At 42.8% G+C, this 15385-nt stretch overlaps 1 protein-coding gene across 1 annotated transcript; it reads right to left on the bottom strand.

Annotated features, from left to right (window-relative positions):
• Positions 1-231: 231 nt before the first annotated feature.
• Positions 232-15336, bottom strand: ankrd24 (ankyrin repeat domain 24). The gene is made up of 23 exons (XM_027289970.1): positions 15240-15336; positions 14984-15034; positions 12990-13120; positions 12467-12555; positions 12295-12359; positions 12115-12172; positions 11388-11458; positions 11144-11250; positions 10157-10323; positions 9489-9511; positions 9149-9241; positions 8581-8691; positions 8356-8475; positions 8063-8192; positions 7730-7899; positions 6577-6737; positions 5067-5854; positions 4655-4971; positions 4125-4346; positions 3037-3213; positions 2774-2950; positions 2628-2693; positions 232-1525 (listed from the first exon to the last, which is right to left on the bottom strand). The coding sequence occupies exons 2-23, from the start codon at positions 15017-15019 to the stop codon at positions 1457-1459; spliced, it is 3348 nt and encodes a 1115-aa protein (XP_027145771.1). The 5' UTR covers positions 15020-15034; positions 15240-15336; the 3' UTR covers positions 232-1456.
• Between the last annotated feature and the right edge of the window lie 49 nt (positions 15337-15385).

Below are 15385 nucleotides of genomic sequence, written 5' to 3' on the forward strand. Positions count from 1 at the left end.
TACTCTGCATACACACTCAGTATATCCACATCTGTATTTCCACAGCCCCTCCAACTTCAGTGCCTTAATAACTACAGAGACAGGCATTTGTGTCAGAGTGTATATAATGTGCATTTATGCTCCTAATGCAAAACACTAGTTTTCTTACCATGCCAATGAATGACTGAACAAACTTCAGGATGATTAAGCTCTTATATTTGTGAACAGTCATGTAAGCTGCTCTTGTTATACTTGTTATACTGTCTTATTGTGTCATGGCTGTCATTGTCTTTATGTGCGTCACAACAGTCCCCTCAGTGAGTCTTTTTATTTACAGACAGGCCACTAATTAGCACTAGTCTACAGTGATTGATATTAAAGACAGTGGTTTTGGACATCATATTAAACCAATTAATTGTCCCGGCTCAGGGGAACACATCACTTTATTGATTGTCCTCATCCTACCGTCTTAGTCTCTATGTGTCAGTGACTTGCTTGTGTATTTCCGCTCCATGGCTGCAGTGACAAAGTTTCCTACCCCATTTTTTGCCAATCTAATACTTTGAAATCTTACTAGAGGTAGGTCATATGCTTTATGCATCTCTCTCTATGTTATAAGCAACATATCTTTAATCAGACCCTCCACTGTTCTTAACAGCAGCCTCATGAATGCACAGAGAAATGAGGTGAGCTACAAGGCTTTTGTTGAGGTCCAAATGATTAATGCAATTGTTTCAGATCTCCTTTTTGCTTTCTCAGGAATTTCTTGGATCTTTTCCTTTTTGATTAACTTTAATGGCTTTTTGTCAATAAAACTAATTGAAAAAGAGGGTACAATTCAAATTGTCATTTGTGAGTCTTCATATCTGCCAGTTATTGTAGCAGCTCCCCAGTTAAAATCCCAGCTGTCCAACTTTCCATGCACACTTGCTGCAGCCAAATTAAGACTTTAGATTTCCATTACCCAAAAATAGATGTGAGGGACAGTGGAAGCTGTGGCTTTGGAAACCTATTTTGTTTCAATTTACAATGCTGTATGCATGAAGCAAGTTAAAAAGAACAGAATCAACAGAAGCGCAATTTATTTTTCTTTTTATTATAACAATGATTTATAAAATGAATAGGCTTGTCACACAATCATTGCACCTGATTCTACCTTCTAAAACGACTCTATTCACCTTCATTCTCTGCTACCATAAACCCCTGACTTATAAGCTGCTGTCATTTCAGTTATCCAGCTACGAAGGCACTCTACAGTTCTATTTTTCCCTGTTTGGTTATCAGGCAAGCCTTAAGGCTATTGTTTAGGTTACTGTATTGTACACATGCAGATATGTCTGAACGCAGAACAGTTGGATTTGGCTTTCTAGACAAGGTCTCAACAATGCTGGTCCCACAGGGTTCCTGTGCTGGTGCTGCTTTATGCTGACCTGCTAAGGAACCAGAGGAAAATAGAGACTTGCAGATGTTGTAAGGTTCAGTGTCCCTGCTGCGACATCCTCAGGATTTGGAGTAGTAGATTCTGCACCTCTTCATCCATTCGGCCCTGTTGGCAACATACAGTGATATAAGAAAATGATGAATGCTCTGCCCCCATAAAAGACTCTATAGCTATATCCACTTATCTTTGCAGACTGGAATTTGCATGTTTGCAACGACAGATCCACTAGCTCTTGAGCACCAGAACTCCAAGTTTTTGGTATAAACAAAAACCTCAGTGGTCCAACTGTTTATATCAGATCCCACTAGTGCAGACCAAAACCTCTCCTTTTGTGGCACACTGGCCAATGCCAGATGTACCAGGGAGAGAGATTAACCTTACAGGACAGCCTACCCTCACAGGCAGAGCGGGTCATCCACTAATCAGATGATCGGCGGTTCGATCCCCCGGCTCCCCGGTCTGCATGCCGAAGTGTCCTTGGGCAAGATACTGAACCCCAAGTTGCTCCCGAAGGCTGTGCCATCGGTGTATGAATGTGTATGAATGCTTAAATCCTTAAACTGATAAGCAGTTGGCACCTTGCACGGTAGCCAATGCCATCAGTGTATGAATGTGTGTGAATGGGGTGAATGAGATATGTAGTGTAGAGCGCTTTGAGTGGTCGGAAGACTAGAAAGGTGCTATATAAGTACAGTCCATTTACCATTTACCCTATTCTCAACCATGCCCCATCAAAGAAAGGCTGGTAGGGTTTAAGAACAAAACATGTATAGATCTGGAAGAAACTGAAATGAAAAACTCTACTTGCCAAAGTTCTCTTAATGGTCAACTCTCATTACAACCAACACAACAAAAAGAAACAGATAATGTGTACACCTTAGTAGTGGAATATGATGTAACTGATAGAACCAGAAAGTGAGTCAAGCCCCTTTTCCCTGCCCCTCTTCTGAAATTTCATCCACTTTGTCTGGTAAGCAGAGAAGGTGGACAGATCATTCCCGTTCTTTATTGTCTGCACCACAAAGGGGCACAAATTCAAGTCCAGATTATGCGTAGCTGTCCAGTCAGTCACCCGTTGAAAACTTCATTGATCCATTCAGAGACAGGAAATAGCCAAGACGGCGGTGTCAAGTGCACATATTCAGAAATAATCTTCATAACAAAGTCTTAATTTGTGGCATGTACCGTATGTGTACATTCAACTGACCTGTACAGCTGCCAGTAAATGGGAGCGGTATATAGCCACCACCTGTTTGTGCTTTCTCTCCCAATCCTGCAAAAAGGTCACCGAAAATGTTAATGTCATGTCATGTTTCTCACTTCATACATCCCTACTGTCAATGTTCTCCTCACTTGTAACTGCTGGGTGAGTACAGCGACCCTGTTCTGCAGTGCCACTTGCTGCCCAGGGTTACCATGATGATGAGTAGATGAGGAGGAGGACGGGGAGGAGGAGGTGATGCCTAGTGGAGGTGACAGAGCTCCAAGGGCCTCCTTTAGCCGAAACACCTCCTTGGACAGCTCTGTTATCTGCAAAAGACCCAAAGACATATCAGTTTGGCCATCATGTCAGTGCTTCAACAGCAGATGTGTGAAATGGCCTTTCGATCTCTCACCTTACGGTCCTTCTCCTTGACTAGGCCCTGGGATTCCTGCATGTTCTTGTGGAGCTCTTGGATGTGGCTGGATTTGGCCTGTAATTCAGCGAGCTGCTGCTGCACTGTAGCCAGCTGGGACTCTGCGATTTGCCGCTCACTCTTATTAAAGAGAGCCTCCCTCTGCACCTGGAACACCTAGACCAGTAAAACCACCAGTGGCACCCTGTCACTACAGCAAGACTGTCTATGTTTGGCCAAGTCTCCAATTCAGATGCTTTCTGCTTACAGTAGAAGGGGCAGTACAGCTGCTGCAATGCCTAACAACATGTTCATAGGGACAGAAAAACAGAAAAGGAAATAGACTTATGTTTTTTGTGTTTGGTGTGTTGCCTAGTAGAAAAGCTTTGCCACTACTTTGCTGTTTGATTACCTTTAACAATCCCATAGTAATATCTCATGCTATACTTGTGTGAACATAAGCTCTTTTCATGTTTCATTGATGTTTTTATTTTCCCAGTAAAATCTAAAATATCTATGAGCTACATTAATTCTAACTCACTTACTTTTGTGCCATGCTCAGCTGTGTTTTTGTTTCAGCTGAGTGTGACTTTGTAACATTTACATACTTGTGTGTTTTTGTGTGTACGCATCTACCAACGCTAAATTCCAATCAAAGTGTTTTTGTAATAAAATGCCTTGTACAGTACTTAGCAGGACTCAACTGAAGTGTTAGTGTGAAGTACATAAAAGCTCATTCTATGAAATGTGTCCTCTAATTAACCTTTGTGTTTGCCAAAGAGAGAGTTTTTATATCTGAATGCCACTACACAGTTGAAGGGGAATTTACTTTTGGAGTGTCAACAGGAGCCTATAGTGCATATGTAACACTACTTCAATGCATCAGTGAAACACATAAACAGAGAGATCAATTAACAGAGGAAGGCGCTGAATAGAGAAAGTAATACACACATGAATAATGTAGAGGCAGGAAAGAGGCCTTCATGGAACACGGCTCACTTTGTGGCAAGGACAATAACATCTAATGTGGCTTTGGATGGCATCAGAAGGGATTGGAGAATGATACTCATGCGAGCATACGCACACACCTCAGTGCAGGTCTTCTCATGTTTGCGAGTGAGATCGTTGAAACGGGCCGTGACGGCGTTGATCTCGGCCTGCAAAGAGAGCCGCAGGGCCTCGTGGTCCTCCTTGGAGATCAGACCCTGTTCTGCGGCCTTCTGGGACTTCAGCTCTCTCAGCTCCATCTCTTTCTCATTTAAAGCCTCCTGAGCTGCTGCTGCACTGCTCTCACTGGCCTGCAGGGAGTGCTAACAGGCAGGAAACACAAAGATTAATTGTAATGTAGTGTTACCAGTAAATTCAAAATGTATGAGCACAATATAGTTCCAAGTGACAACCTGTAATTGACTACAGAGCAACCATCAGTGGTTGTGGTGGCTCTGACTCCTCTGGATTCTTTCATTAAGCAGATATGAGAATGTGCCTAACATGAAGTAGAAGCAACATTTCAACCTTGCCCTTGGTCTGAGTCTGTACCTCCTATTTCTAAAATGCTTTTGCTCAACTGCTACTCCGAATCAGTGTTATAATAACATTTGCAAAGTCCCCTGCCGACCTTGATTTTCTCATGTTCCTCTTTGGGTATGGCATCCTGCATGGTCTGCAGTTGGGCCTCTAGTCTGGCCACCTGCTCCTCAGCTTGACCACGAAGGTTCTTCTCCTCCTGGATCTCCTGCAGTGTCTGAGCCAGCTGCGCTGATACTGCAGACAGCGCCTCCTTATGTTTTGAAAGTGGCACTGCGTCTTGCAGCTGTAGGGCCTCCTGTGCCCGGCCCTCCCGCTCAGCACACAGACAGTCCAGAGCTTGGGCTGCTTCCTGTCTCGCCACCTCCAGTTCTTCTCTCACTGCTGCCAGGGAGCGTCTGGAGTGTTCTGATTGGACAGAGGAATGATCATTGGACATTTGTTTTTTACTCTGGAAGCCAATGACTTACTTAAAGTGAAAAAAACAAAACAGCGCTGCACACCTGATATGACTGAGGGCTCAGAACTCTCTGAGCGCACTTCCTCTTCTTCCTCCTCCTCTTCATCATCTCCACTGGGAGGAGGCCTCAGTCTCTCCAGTTCCAGGAGAGCCTCGTTGAGCCTTCTAGCCACATCTGCCCTCTCCCTGGCCAACTGCTCACACTGGAGCCCCAGAGTCACTTGAACCTCCTCCATCTCCGAGCGGGGCACACATTTTCTCAGCTCTCCCTCCAGTTCGCCCAAACGCTCCTGAAGACGACGGACATGATTTCCATCTCCTGCTGCTCCTCCCCCTGATGTCGTGCTCTTTGCCAGGGCTGCCTCCAACTCTGCTACTTTGTCACGGAGACACTTCACTGTTTCCGTCTGTTCTCCTTCACCACCCTTCTCCCCTTCTGGTTTCATAGACTCTTTCTGGGCCAGAGCAGCTTGGAGTTCCTCTACTTTCTCCGTCAGCTGTTTGATTGTGTCACTGTCCTGGCTGCTCTGACCCCCTGCCTCTCCCCGTCTCTTAGCTAGCTCCTCCTCTAGCTCCGTCACCCTCGCTCTCAGCTGCTGTGCCTCTTGGGCCAGACCCTCCTCTGTAGCCCCAGATCCGCCTTCAGTCCCACCACCTGCTGCGGCTGTTACCCCTTCACCACACTCCACAGAAAGCACCCCAAGGCGCATCTGCTCCCTCAGCTCCTCCAGCTCAGACTGTGAGGAAGCCAACTGTTCCTCTAGGCCTTGTAGCTTCTCCCTTAGAGCCCCCACACTCTCTGCACCTCCTTCCAGAGACTTCTCATCGCCACTGCAGAACAAAACAAAGATTATCAACTGTTCAAGAACTACCTCAAACAATAAAATCAACAAAGCAATGACATCTATGAAAGTGAAGTGAATGAAAACATGTGAAACATCATACCATAACCCCATGTTAGGGATCATTTCTAGTACTGATCAATATGTAGATAATATCCTGGATTAATCAATGATAATTTTGTCTTTACGATGTGTACAATTACCATTTACCAACATATAAACTAGAGAAACATATCAAATTATCCCAAAACCAACAAATGTTTGGGCTTTTTTGCTTGATAAATGACTTGATTAATCAGCTAATCATTTCAGCATTACATCATACAGAAAACAACACTGTATTATTGGAGCTGCAACTTGTGATGACACAAACACACCCATATTTTTATCATTCCTCAGTATAGTAGGTAAGCAACAAAGAAAAAAAAAGATGTAGTAGAGGTTGAGACACCATCAAATCCATGATGTCATGAGTACACATTCTGCACCTAAGCCTTAAAACTATAAATGCTCAGCACTTTTAAAAATGGCCCTGATAAAGGCCCCGAGCAAATACTGCTGAGACTTTGGAACTGATATTAGCAAAGGTGTGCACATCTCAGAAATAAGGCCTCATATAATACAGCAGAGTTCGAGGGAATGTGATCTCTGATACCTACTTCAGTTTGCTTGCCATGAATATGATTGAATGCATAAATCAATGAATCTTACTGCTCCTCTGCCATGCTGGAGGACTCTGAAGCCTGGGCCTGAGAAAATCGCTCCTGCAGGGCTACAAACTCCTTCCTCAGGGTCTCATATTGAACTATGGGGACAAAATCTGAGCTGGAGGTCTGCATGTCTGTGTCGTCCTTCTCAAACATCTCCAGCATCTGTACACAACACAGAGGACATAGCTTATGGGAGCTGCCACCTTTCAAATACATGCCTTGTACCGTTCATCAGTAAATACTCAGATAATTAGAGTACACTTAACATTTCTGGTAACAGAATCTGTAATTATTCTGGGTTTGCAAGTGGGTGAGTAACATTAACTGCATGTACTCATTACTCGAAAGAGTGATTTAGTATTGTACTTCCATAAACTGTAGGACAGATAAAACACAACATTTAAAATCTGTACAGAACAGGATCAGATATCTTGACTTTTAATCACGATGGGCCAAGCTCCAAAAACACTGGATACTCCATTTCCCATAATGAAACTTAAGTATTGTTTCATTAGATCCTTCCTGCCTGCCTGGCAAATTCCCACATCTCCAGTTTGCACCAAAGGCTTTCTGTTATAAATGTATAATGTACTGATAAATTAAAACCCATGCAGATGTAACTCTGGTGACATCATCCCGCCATGTATTTCTCTCAGATTTAACAAAGCTCCTCTGGAGCCACAGAGGACATTGTACAACTGATTTTACGGGCTACTCCAGTGACTAGTAAAGTGACACGTATGTGCTGTGATTTATATGCCCACATATAAATCACAGCAGGAGGTCTCTCCTTGCTCTTATATGAGACCTTAGATTTCCCACTCTCTCTCTGCTTCTCATAGAGTCCTGAATGAACCACATCAGAACCAACCAGAGTGACCCAGTTAGGGAAGAATGTCTACAAAATGCCCTCATGTCTGAATCTAATACTGCTTTATTTATACCTGTATCAACACATCTGCCATCTGAGTGCATTAGTGTTCCAGATTGCAGCACAATAAAGTTTAAGTGGTCATGACTAATGCTTGAGTCAGAAAAGTTTTTCCTGAACCAGTGTCTTCATCTTCTTCCTGGAAACCATTTAATAATCCCTTCACTATCAATTAATTCTCCTTAAAGAGCTGTTTGTTTTTGTGAAATTTCCCTAACCTTACCTGCACTTTGAGAGTTAGTTCAGAGTTCTGTGAGGTAAGTTCCTTTATTTGTTTGCGCAGCTCAGCAACAGTTCCTGGGTCTGCAGAAGGGTGGGCTGAGTCTGCGTCCCCTTGAGAAGTGGCCTCATCCTGAGCTGGGGAGGCTCTGGAGCGCTTAGAGAGCAGCTTCTCTAGAAAGAAAGTTTAAGAGCCACCACAACAAAAATAAATTCACATACTTCCTGATGGAATAGACACACAAGAATGTCAATGTGGAATAACAGGACACACATGGAACTATATGCATGCCCTTTGTCGGGGCATGGGAAGTACATGTTCACATAGACTGCATACCTGGGAAGTCAAACATTTCATCCATGTCCTCAGAATCACTGGCCCCAATACCATGACCTCCCTTCAGCTCCTCAAGCAGCTTGTCTCTCTCTGCCTCTGCCTCCTCTAGACGCCGCTTTAGTTGGGACAGCTGTAAAAATGGTGGTTATAACAAGCAACCCTCAGTCTGCGCTGTTGTCTCTGATACAGGTGCACACACAGAGCTAATGAGTAGCCATAGATTTACATAAAATCATAAAAATATGTAGGCATGTGTATGAGAAGGGGCATCTACACCGCCTGCAGTGCAGTACCTCCTCCAAGGCAGAGATGGCACTCTGTTGCTGTTGCTCCAAGGCTTTGATCTTTTGGAGCAGACGGCCTCTCTCCAGACGCAGCCGTCGAATCTCCTCAAACACCTCCTCATCCTCTGCCTTATATATATATATAAAGATGTTACAAATAAAGTCTACATTTCATGTAATATGAGGGGAAAACAGAAACTACAACTAAACAAAAGTCACATTTACAGTGCTAACCTGTCCTGATTGCTGCATTTCTGGAGGCTGGGGAGAGGGAGAAGGAGACTGGGGCTCAGGGGACGGAGCAGGTGGTGCAGCACTCCGGGGCTGTGGAGAGGGTGGCAAACCCTGGATGTTTGTGATGGAAAAACAGAAAAAAATAATCTTTGTTAATCATCAAAGATATGATTCTCTTTAGTTAATCCCTCACAATTTAGTATTACAAGAGCATTACAGAGATATTACCAAAGAGATTATTGTGAAATTAACATAACTATGGACATATAACTATGGTATCTTTTTTTGCTTTCGTGTAGTACCATATAGGTCAACCATTTTAAAACTGCAAACCACAAAATAAATGTGAGATATATCTTTCTTTATCCTGCTTGTACCTTGTGTCTTCTACAATTCTTTTAACTAAACAAACAGCAATAGACATTTCTTCTTTCGAAGGGGCCACATCCTAAAAGGCTGGGAGTCACTGATATAGGTGAATGTACTGCATATAATACTGGCCAGCTTCCACTTGGGGTAAAAAAAAAAAAAAAGTGTTTTCCATTCACTGCTATGTTTCTCACAGTACCTGGAGAGGAGAGCGTGGCGGTGGAGGAGCTTTCCGTTTGCGGGGGGTAGTGCCCCCTTGCACTGATGAGGTGCTTGAAGGGACTTGGGGGGGCTGTGTGGGGGTGGGAGGTGGATCACAAACAAGCAGAGGTCAAGCTCAACTTAAAACGGGAGAACAGAGGAAACCACACATCAAGACAAAAGGTCGGCACCAAAGGGGAACGAAAGCCAACGAAAAGAGAGCAGCACACAAAAACAATGACCTCATATTGGAAAACATGCACAATATGATCGGCCAAAGTGGGCCATGATCTCATTTGATGGAGGGAGTGATCCAATACATAGCTATGCAACATTACCTCCTCGCCTGCGCCCTCAGCAGCTACGTGTGCAGAGGGAAAGAAACACACAGCACTTTAACCCCTAACGCAACAAAGTTTAGGAAACAGCAAGAGGCACTCTCACTTCACATCACTTTTGTAACATGTCATTTATAAATAAGTACCAGTCATGTATATTGTAGTAAATAAACCAAAATCTGGAATTATAGAATCTTTAAACTAATGTGGTCGGGCATCATCTTCTTTTCAAACCATCCACACATCTGTTTTTCATACATAAGCGACGTCGTCTTTGTTGAGAGATAAAAGTGGAACAAGCCTTTTGTCTTTCTCTGTCTTTTTTTTTTTTTAAATCCCACTTCACAATCACACCCAGCTGTCCTCCTGATCCACTTCCTCCTATTAAAGTTGGTTCCTGGGGGAGCAGGGACACAGCCAGGATCCGAAGCAGCACAGCCACAAACAGAAGCCATACATTGTGTCTGATAATCTGTTAGATGTAGCTGCCACATGTTTCATATGATGCTGCCACTTTATGTTAAAGAAAATCCTGTTTTATTTATTCCACCTGATTTAACAGAACTAACTAGACAATAAATAGACTGGATCATGAAAAGAGCTCTACATTCTGGTTGGCACTCCCATCTCTCTTCACATGAAAAAAGGCTTCAGGCCTCATACTCTACCTGGAGGTGCTCCATCCTGCAGCATCTGCATGATGCGTTGATTGGTTTCGCTGTAGTCAGCCGCTTTGTGTCCAAGGGCGTCAACCAGCTGTGTGTTGGCCCCACCTCTCAGGAGAGCTTCTACAGTCTCAACGCTGTCACTCTCACACGCCAGCATTAGTGCAGACCTGCAATTCCAAACATCCCAGTCACATACACCAATTCTAGATATTCACTTGAAATATAAAATATGCTTTAACATCCAGAACTCATTATGGTCGAGGACTCCAAAGATACGAATCAGGTTGTTATTTAGAATGAATTGCAAGAGACTGGTTGGGTTTCTATTGAACAGAATTCCTTACTTGGATACAACTATCTAATCTTCTGTTTTTTAGTGAACAGTCTTGGAAAAAATTTAAATGAATAACAAAGAGATCAAACACAGATGAAAAGGTCTGGATTTCTGTCCAAAAGGAACTAAAGGCAGCTGTAGTTCTGTCACGGCCATGGCCATAGTAGGAAATGTACGCGTGTTAAGGCGTATCAAAGATGAGAGTGGGCTGAATAAAATCAAACAATTAATTGATGGGAACATATTTGAATATTTTTCACAACTCCGAAACAACTTCGACTTGTATACTTATACTTATAAATTAGTCACTACATCCCAAAAAACACAGACTAGGATTATTTTTTATGAAAACCAACCAATATAGAAATCAATTTTGTTTGAAGTTGAACAGTTTGAACAGCATCCTTCCAAATCCACACCATGCACTGGAGATTTTATATTGGAATCCTTCCTGTAACCTGACCCAGTCAAACCCACTGCTGTGAGTTTCTTTTTTGGTTCGAGCTTGGCTATAAAGACTGTTTCATGCCCCAGTAACAATCTCTGTCATTCCATCTGTCTGTGTTTCAGCTGCAGCTACAAGAAATGGACGGAAGACCAGTCCACCAAACCTTCGATTGTCACACAGAGGAGTATCATTAACAGTCCAGTACCTTCCCTGGTTGTCTTGTATATTTGCATTGGCATTTCGACCCAACAGAAAGACACACAGCTCCACTCTGCTCATCTGGGCTGCTAAGATCAAAGGAGTGGCTCCGTCCTAAAAAGAGAGATACATGTGATTATTCAAACATCAGCAAGCAACAACACAGATATTTGATAATGTTGCCTAGATACTGGATGAGAGCAAGAGTAAATAATTATTCATCTCACAAAACAATTCATGAAAAACCCTACCCCATCCTGGACATTCAGATCAGCTTCAAAGTCCCACAGGGTCTCAGTGCAGGACAGGCAGCCACTAACCGCTGCAGGAAATAATGGTCAGTATCATAAGTTTACATAGACTATAACATGCTGTACTTACATAAAATCAGAGGTGTCAAAAGTACACACATTCTTTACTCAAGTACAAGTATAGATACCTGTGTTTAGTTAGTATTGACTCAACTTTTTTACTCAAGTTAAAGTGAAAAGTACAGCCTCTAAAACATACTTAAAGTATAAAAGTATAAAGTACCGGTAACCTTGTGAAGGACAAAACCACCATTTTAGGGAAAAGCTTACAGAACCTATAGTCTGTCCAAGCAAAGAAATATGAACTGAAATCAATACAAAAAGCTACATTGGCCAATCTTTCCTAAACATTTTTCCTAAAAATGTAAGGAGTAGAAAGTACGGATACTTATGCTAAAATGTAAGACGTAAAAGTCAAAAGTTGGCACAAAAATAAATAGTGAAGTAAAGTATAGATACCCGAAAATTCTACTTAAGTACCGTAACGAAGTATTTGTACTTCGTTACTTCCCATCTCTGCATAAAATGCAACTGAAATCCTTGAGCATTACCCTTTGCAGGTTGGATGTTGAATGGGATCTATCATAGGACCATATACCACCTGTTCTATGCAGAGTAGCTGTCATGTAACAAAACTGGCGTCATATTGTAGTTTTGTAACTGTTACCTGCATGATGAAGCGGTGTCCTACCAATGCTGTCGGTGCAATCTACTGGTAATCTCTCCTGTTGGGGAAAATAGAAATAACAGCAAACAACAACAAAAGATAAACCTTTTGTAGTTTGTGTAGTCTTGAAATTCACGTATACATCGTTCTGTTCATTTTGACACTATTTGTGAGTTTTACCTGTAAGAGTCTCTTTAAACACTCTGATTGGCCATTTTTGGCTGCAAGGTGAAGGGCGCTGAAGCCTAGAATGAGTTATGAGCAGACATTTATAAACAGTCCATGACACACACATGACTCAACGGCCTTGGCTCATGAGATAAAACTTTTATTTGATGATAAAATACCTTACCAGCACCATCAGGGACTTTGAGGTCTGCTCCTTGAGTGATGATAACCTCCAGACAGTCTAACCGGCCTCGAGATGCACAGAGGTGGAACCTGAAGGATGAAGGACAATACATGTCACTAGTGATTAGAGATAACAAATGAGAATCGGTTTCTATGTAAAATGTCTGAGAATTGTTCTGATTTCACTTATCAGGTTAGTTTTAAAAGAATTTAGCAATAAAACTGTACCACTTACCAAAACAAGGATAAAAGGGGAAAAGCAGAATTCATAGTGGTTAAAATTTAATACAACCCACTGAGTGTGGACACTAGTGGTAGTTATTTCCAGGGAAAATTGCTTTGCTACCCAAGAAATACTGTGTTTTACCTTACCAGAGGCATCAATAGCTCTCCTTAAAATACCCACAACACTAACTAAAGTAGATCTGAAAAGGAAATTAACCCTGATGCAATATGTTGAAAGAAAATAATTACTTTTAATAACAAACTGACAGAGAAACGTAAAAATGAGGTGCCCAACTTACGCCGACTTGCCCTCGGCATCCAGTTTGGTAGGACAGAGACCTTTTTTGACGATAAGAGCTGAGACTTTGTCGGGTTCATTCTGCTCCACAGCCTGCAGGAGCCTCTCATCACTCTTACTCCAGTCCTGACTCTGAGTGGGGGGCAAAGCCAGAGAACAAGCCACCACCATGAACTAATGCCCCCATGGAAACTGATACCACACAGTATATCTCATAACATATAAAACAATAGATGACTGGGCAGCTGAAATAAATATAAGACAATTGGGATGTGTAACAACCAGTACAGAATATAAGATACAAGTTTTAAAAGTTATAATAAACTACTTTGAAGACAGACATAAAACTAATCAACTTCCTTTTCTATTCCTGTGTTTAGTGGATAGAGAGAGAAAATACCTACTGGCAATGGCAGCAGGCTGAAACAAGGACAGAACCGCTTCATCAGGCTAAAAACAGGCTGCTGAGGATCCATAGTGGCTAGCAGGGCATCACACACACAACTAAAAACAGCTACAGAGTGCCAAGCCACCGCTGTGTGTCCATGCACTCTGCTGCCTGGCTACATAACAAATCTGCACATTAATATTAGATACTGTAAAGAACTCTGCCACCCAGAAGTTTTTTTTTACCAGATACCATTTGGAGGTCACAGCAACGTCACAGAAGAGATCTACATACCAGAGAATTTATGCTATCCTCAAAATCACACCTCCAGTGAATGTGAATAGCTCGCCACACAAAAAAAAACTCATGACATGCACACAATATCACTGCTGTTTGCTGTCCTTACAACAGAGTCTCCCGGTGCAGTGCTTACTGTCCGCATCCAAAATGCTATCCTATCATCCTGCCTCAGCTGCTTGCAGGGACATAGGCAGTCTGTCTGCCGCAGCTCACACTGCCACCTTCTTCCTTTCCTCGCTGTCCTCCTTTCTCTAACCTATTAATTTCTCTGTAGCAGTAGCTGCCTCCTTCTCTCCATTAGGTTTTTTTTGTCAGGTCCTGCACAGTATCCCCCTGGCAGCATCATACTGTAGATCTCTCTCTCTCTGCAGTTACAGAGCAGGGCCTGTGTGATGTGAGGACTCAGCAAAAAAATAAAGGAGAAATAGAGCTGGCTCTGTTTTGTTCCAGTTTGAATGGTCATTTACGGGACAGACAGGACATAATGAGGCACACAAACTGGCTGAAATCTAAAATACCCTTCCTAGGCTATGGAGAGTGTGTGTGTCTCAGGCTATGGGGAGGTTTGTGTATGTGGGAAACCATAGCAGATGTAAGCATTTGATCAGTCAGAATCAGAAGACAGAAGATCATCCATGTCACCAATGATGACCAATGTCCAGTCCAAAGTAACAGGGAGACAGACAGACAGTAAGAGGCTGTAATGGTGCTAATAGCATCATCAGGATCCAAATAAACAGACCACATTGTAGTGTCAGTGGTTGCTACTTTATCTGCTTGTACCAGTGCCCCTGCTGCATGGGTACAAGGTCACTGGCACCGGTTTGTAAATAAACAAAAGGCTACATGGAGCAAAAAAAATGTGGAATCTTACAAATACAGTACATTAGGGTACAAGGTTAGGCCCCGCATTACAAAGCCCATCAGAGCAGCATTGGGATGACAGCAGGGAAGCAGGGACACTCTAAGTGTGTGTGTGTGTGTGTGTGTGTGTGTGTGTGTGTGTGTGCACATAGGTGTGAATAATTGAAGGCTACCTGAGATCTCTGGTTATAGCAGCAGTCTGGAGGCAGGTCTGCTCTCCTGCTGCTGCTAAGTGATACTGAATCCCAGTGCCCCCCAAACACACACACACACACACACACACACACACACACACAAGGGGATATAGCATTGTAATAGTAGGTTAAAATACAGCTTGTACGGCTCATATATCTAAATATCCCATAGGAAGAGCAAACAGGTGTAGTACTTTTGAATACACAGAACTGTACAGCTCCACGTGCCCTACAACAGATGACTCTTACCTCATTCTTTTTAAACTTTGCCTTCAGACTCTTCATTGTTGTTTGACACTGCTGCGAACAAAGAGACAGACTTTGACTGTTACTGTAAGTTACAGGTTAATCAGGTGTGTCTTTTCATTTATTTACCCAGGACTCAGTTATCAACATGTCAACATGTGGGTGTACCATAAATGTCAGGTATACATAAGGCAGCCCAAATGCAGTTCACACACACACACACACACACACACAACTATAAAGTGAGCATGCAGCCTACCTGTGGAGGACAGTCCTGTTCCAGGTGAGTGTTTCTTCTGTCCCATCAGCAGCTCACAGCAGAATACTCAAGTCACTGCAGCCTGGCGGACAACAATGAACGCACCCGCCCCGTGCGTAAATCAACCAATCAGCAATGCGCAAAAC

The sequence above is a fragment of the Larimichthys crocea genome, chromosome XVII, assembly GCF_000972845.2.
Source record: "Larimichthys crocea isolate SSNF chromosome XVII, L_crocea_2.0, whole genome shotgun sequence".
NCBI lineage: Eukaryota > Metazoa > Chordata > Actinopteri > Sciaenidae > Larimichthys > Larimichthys crocea.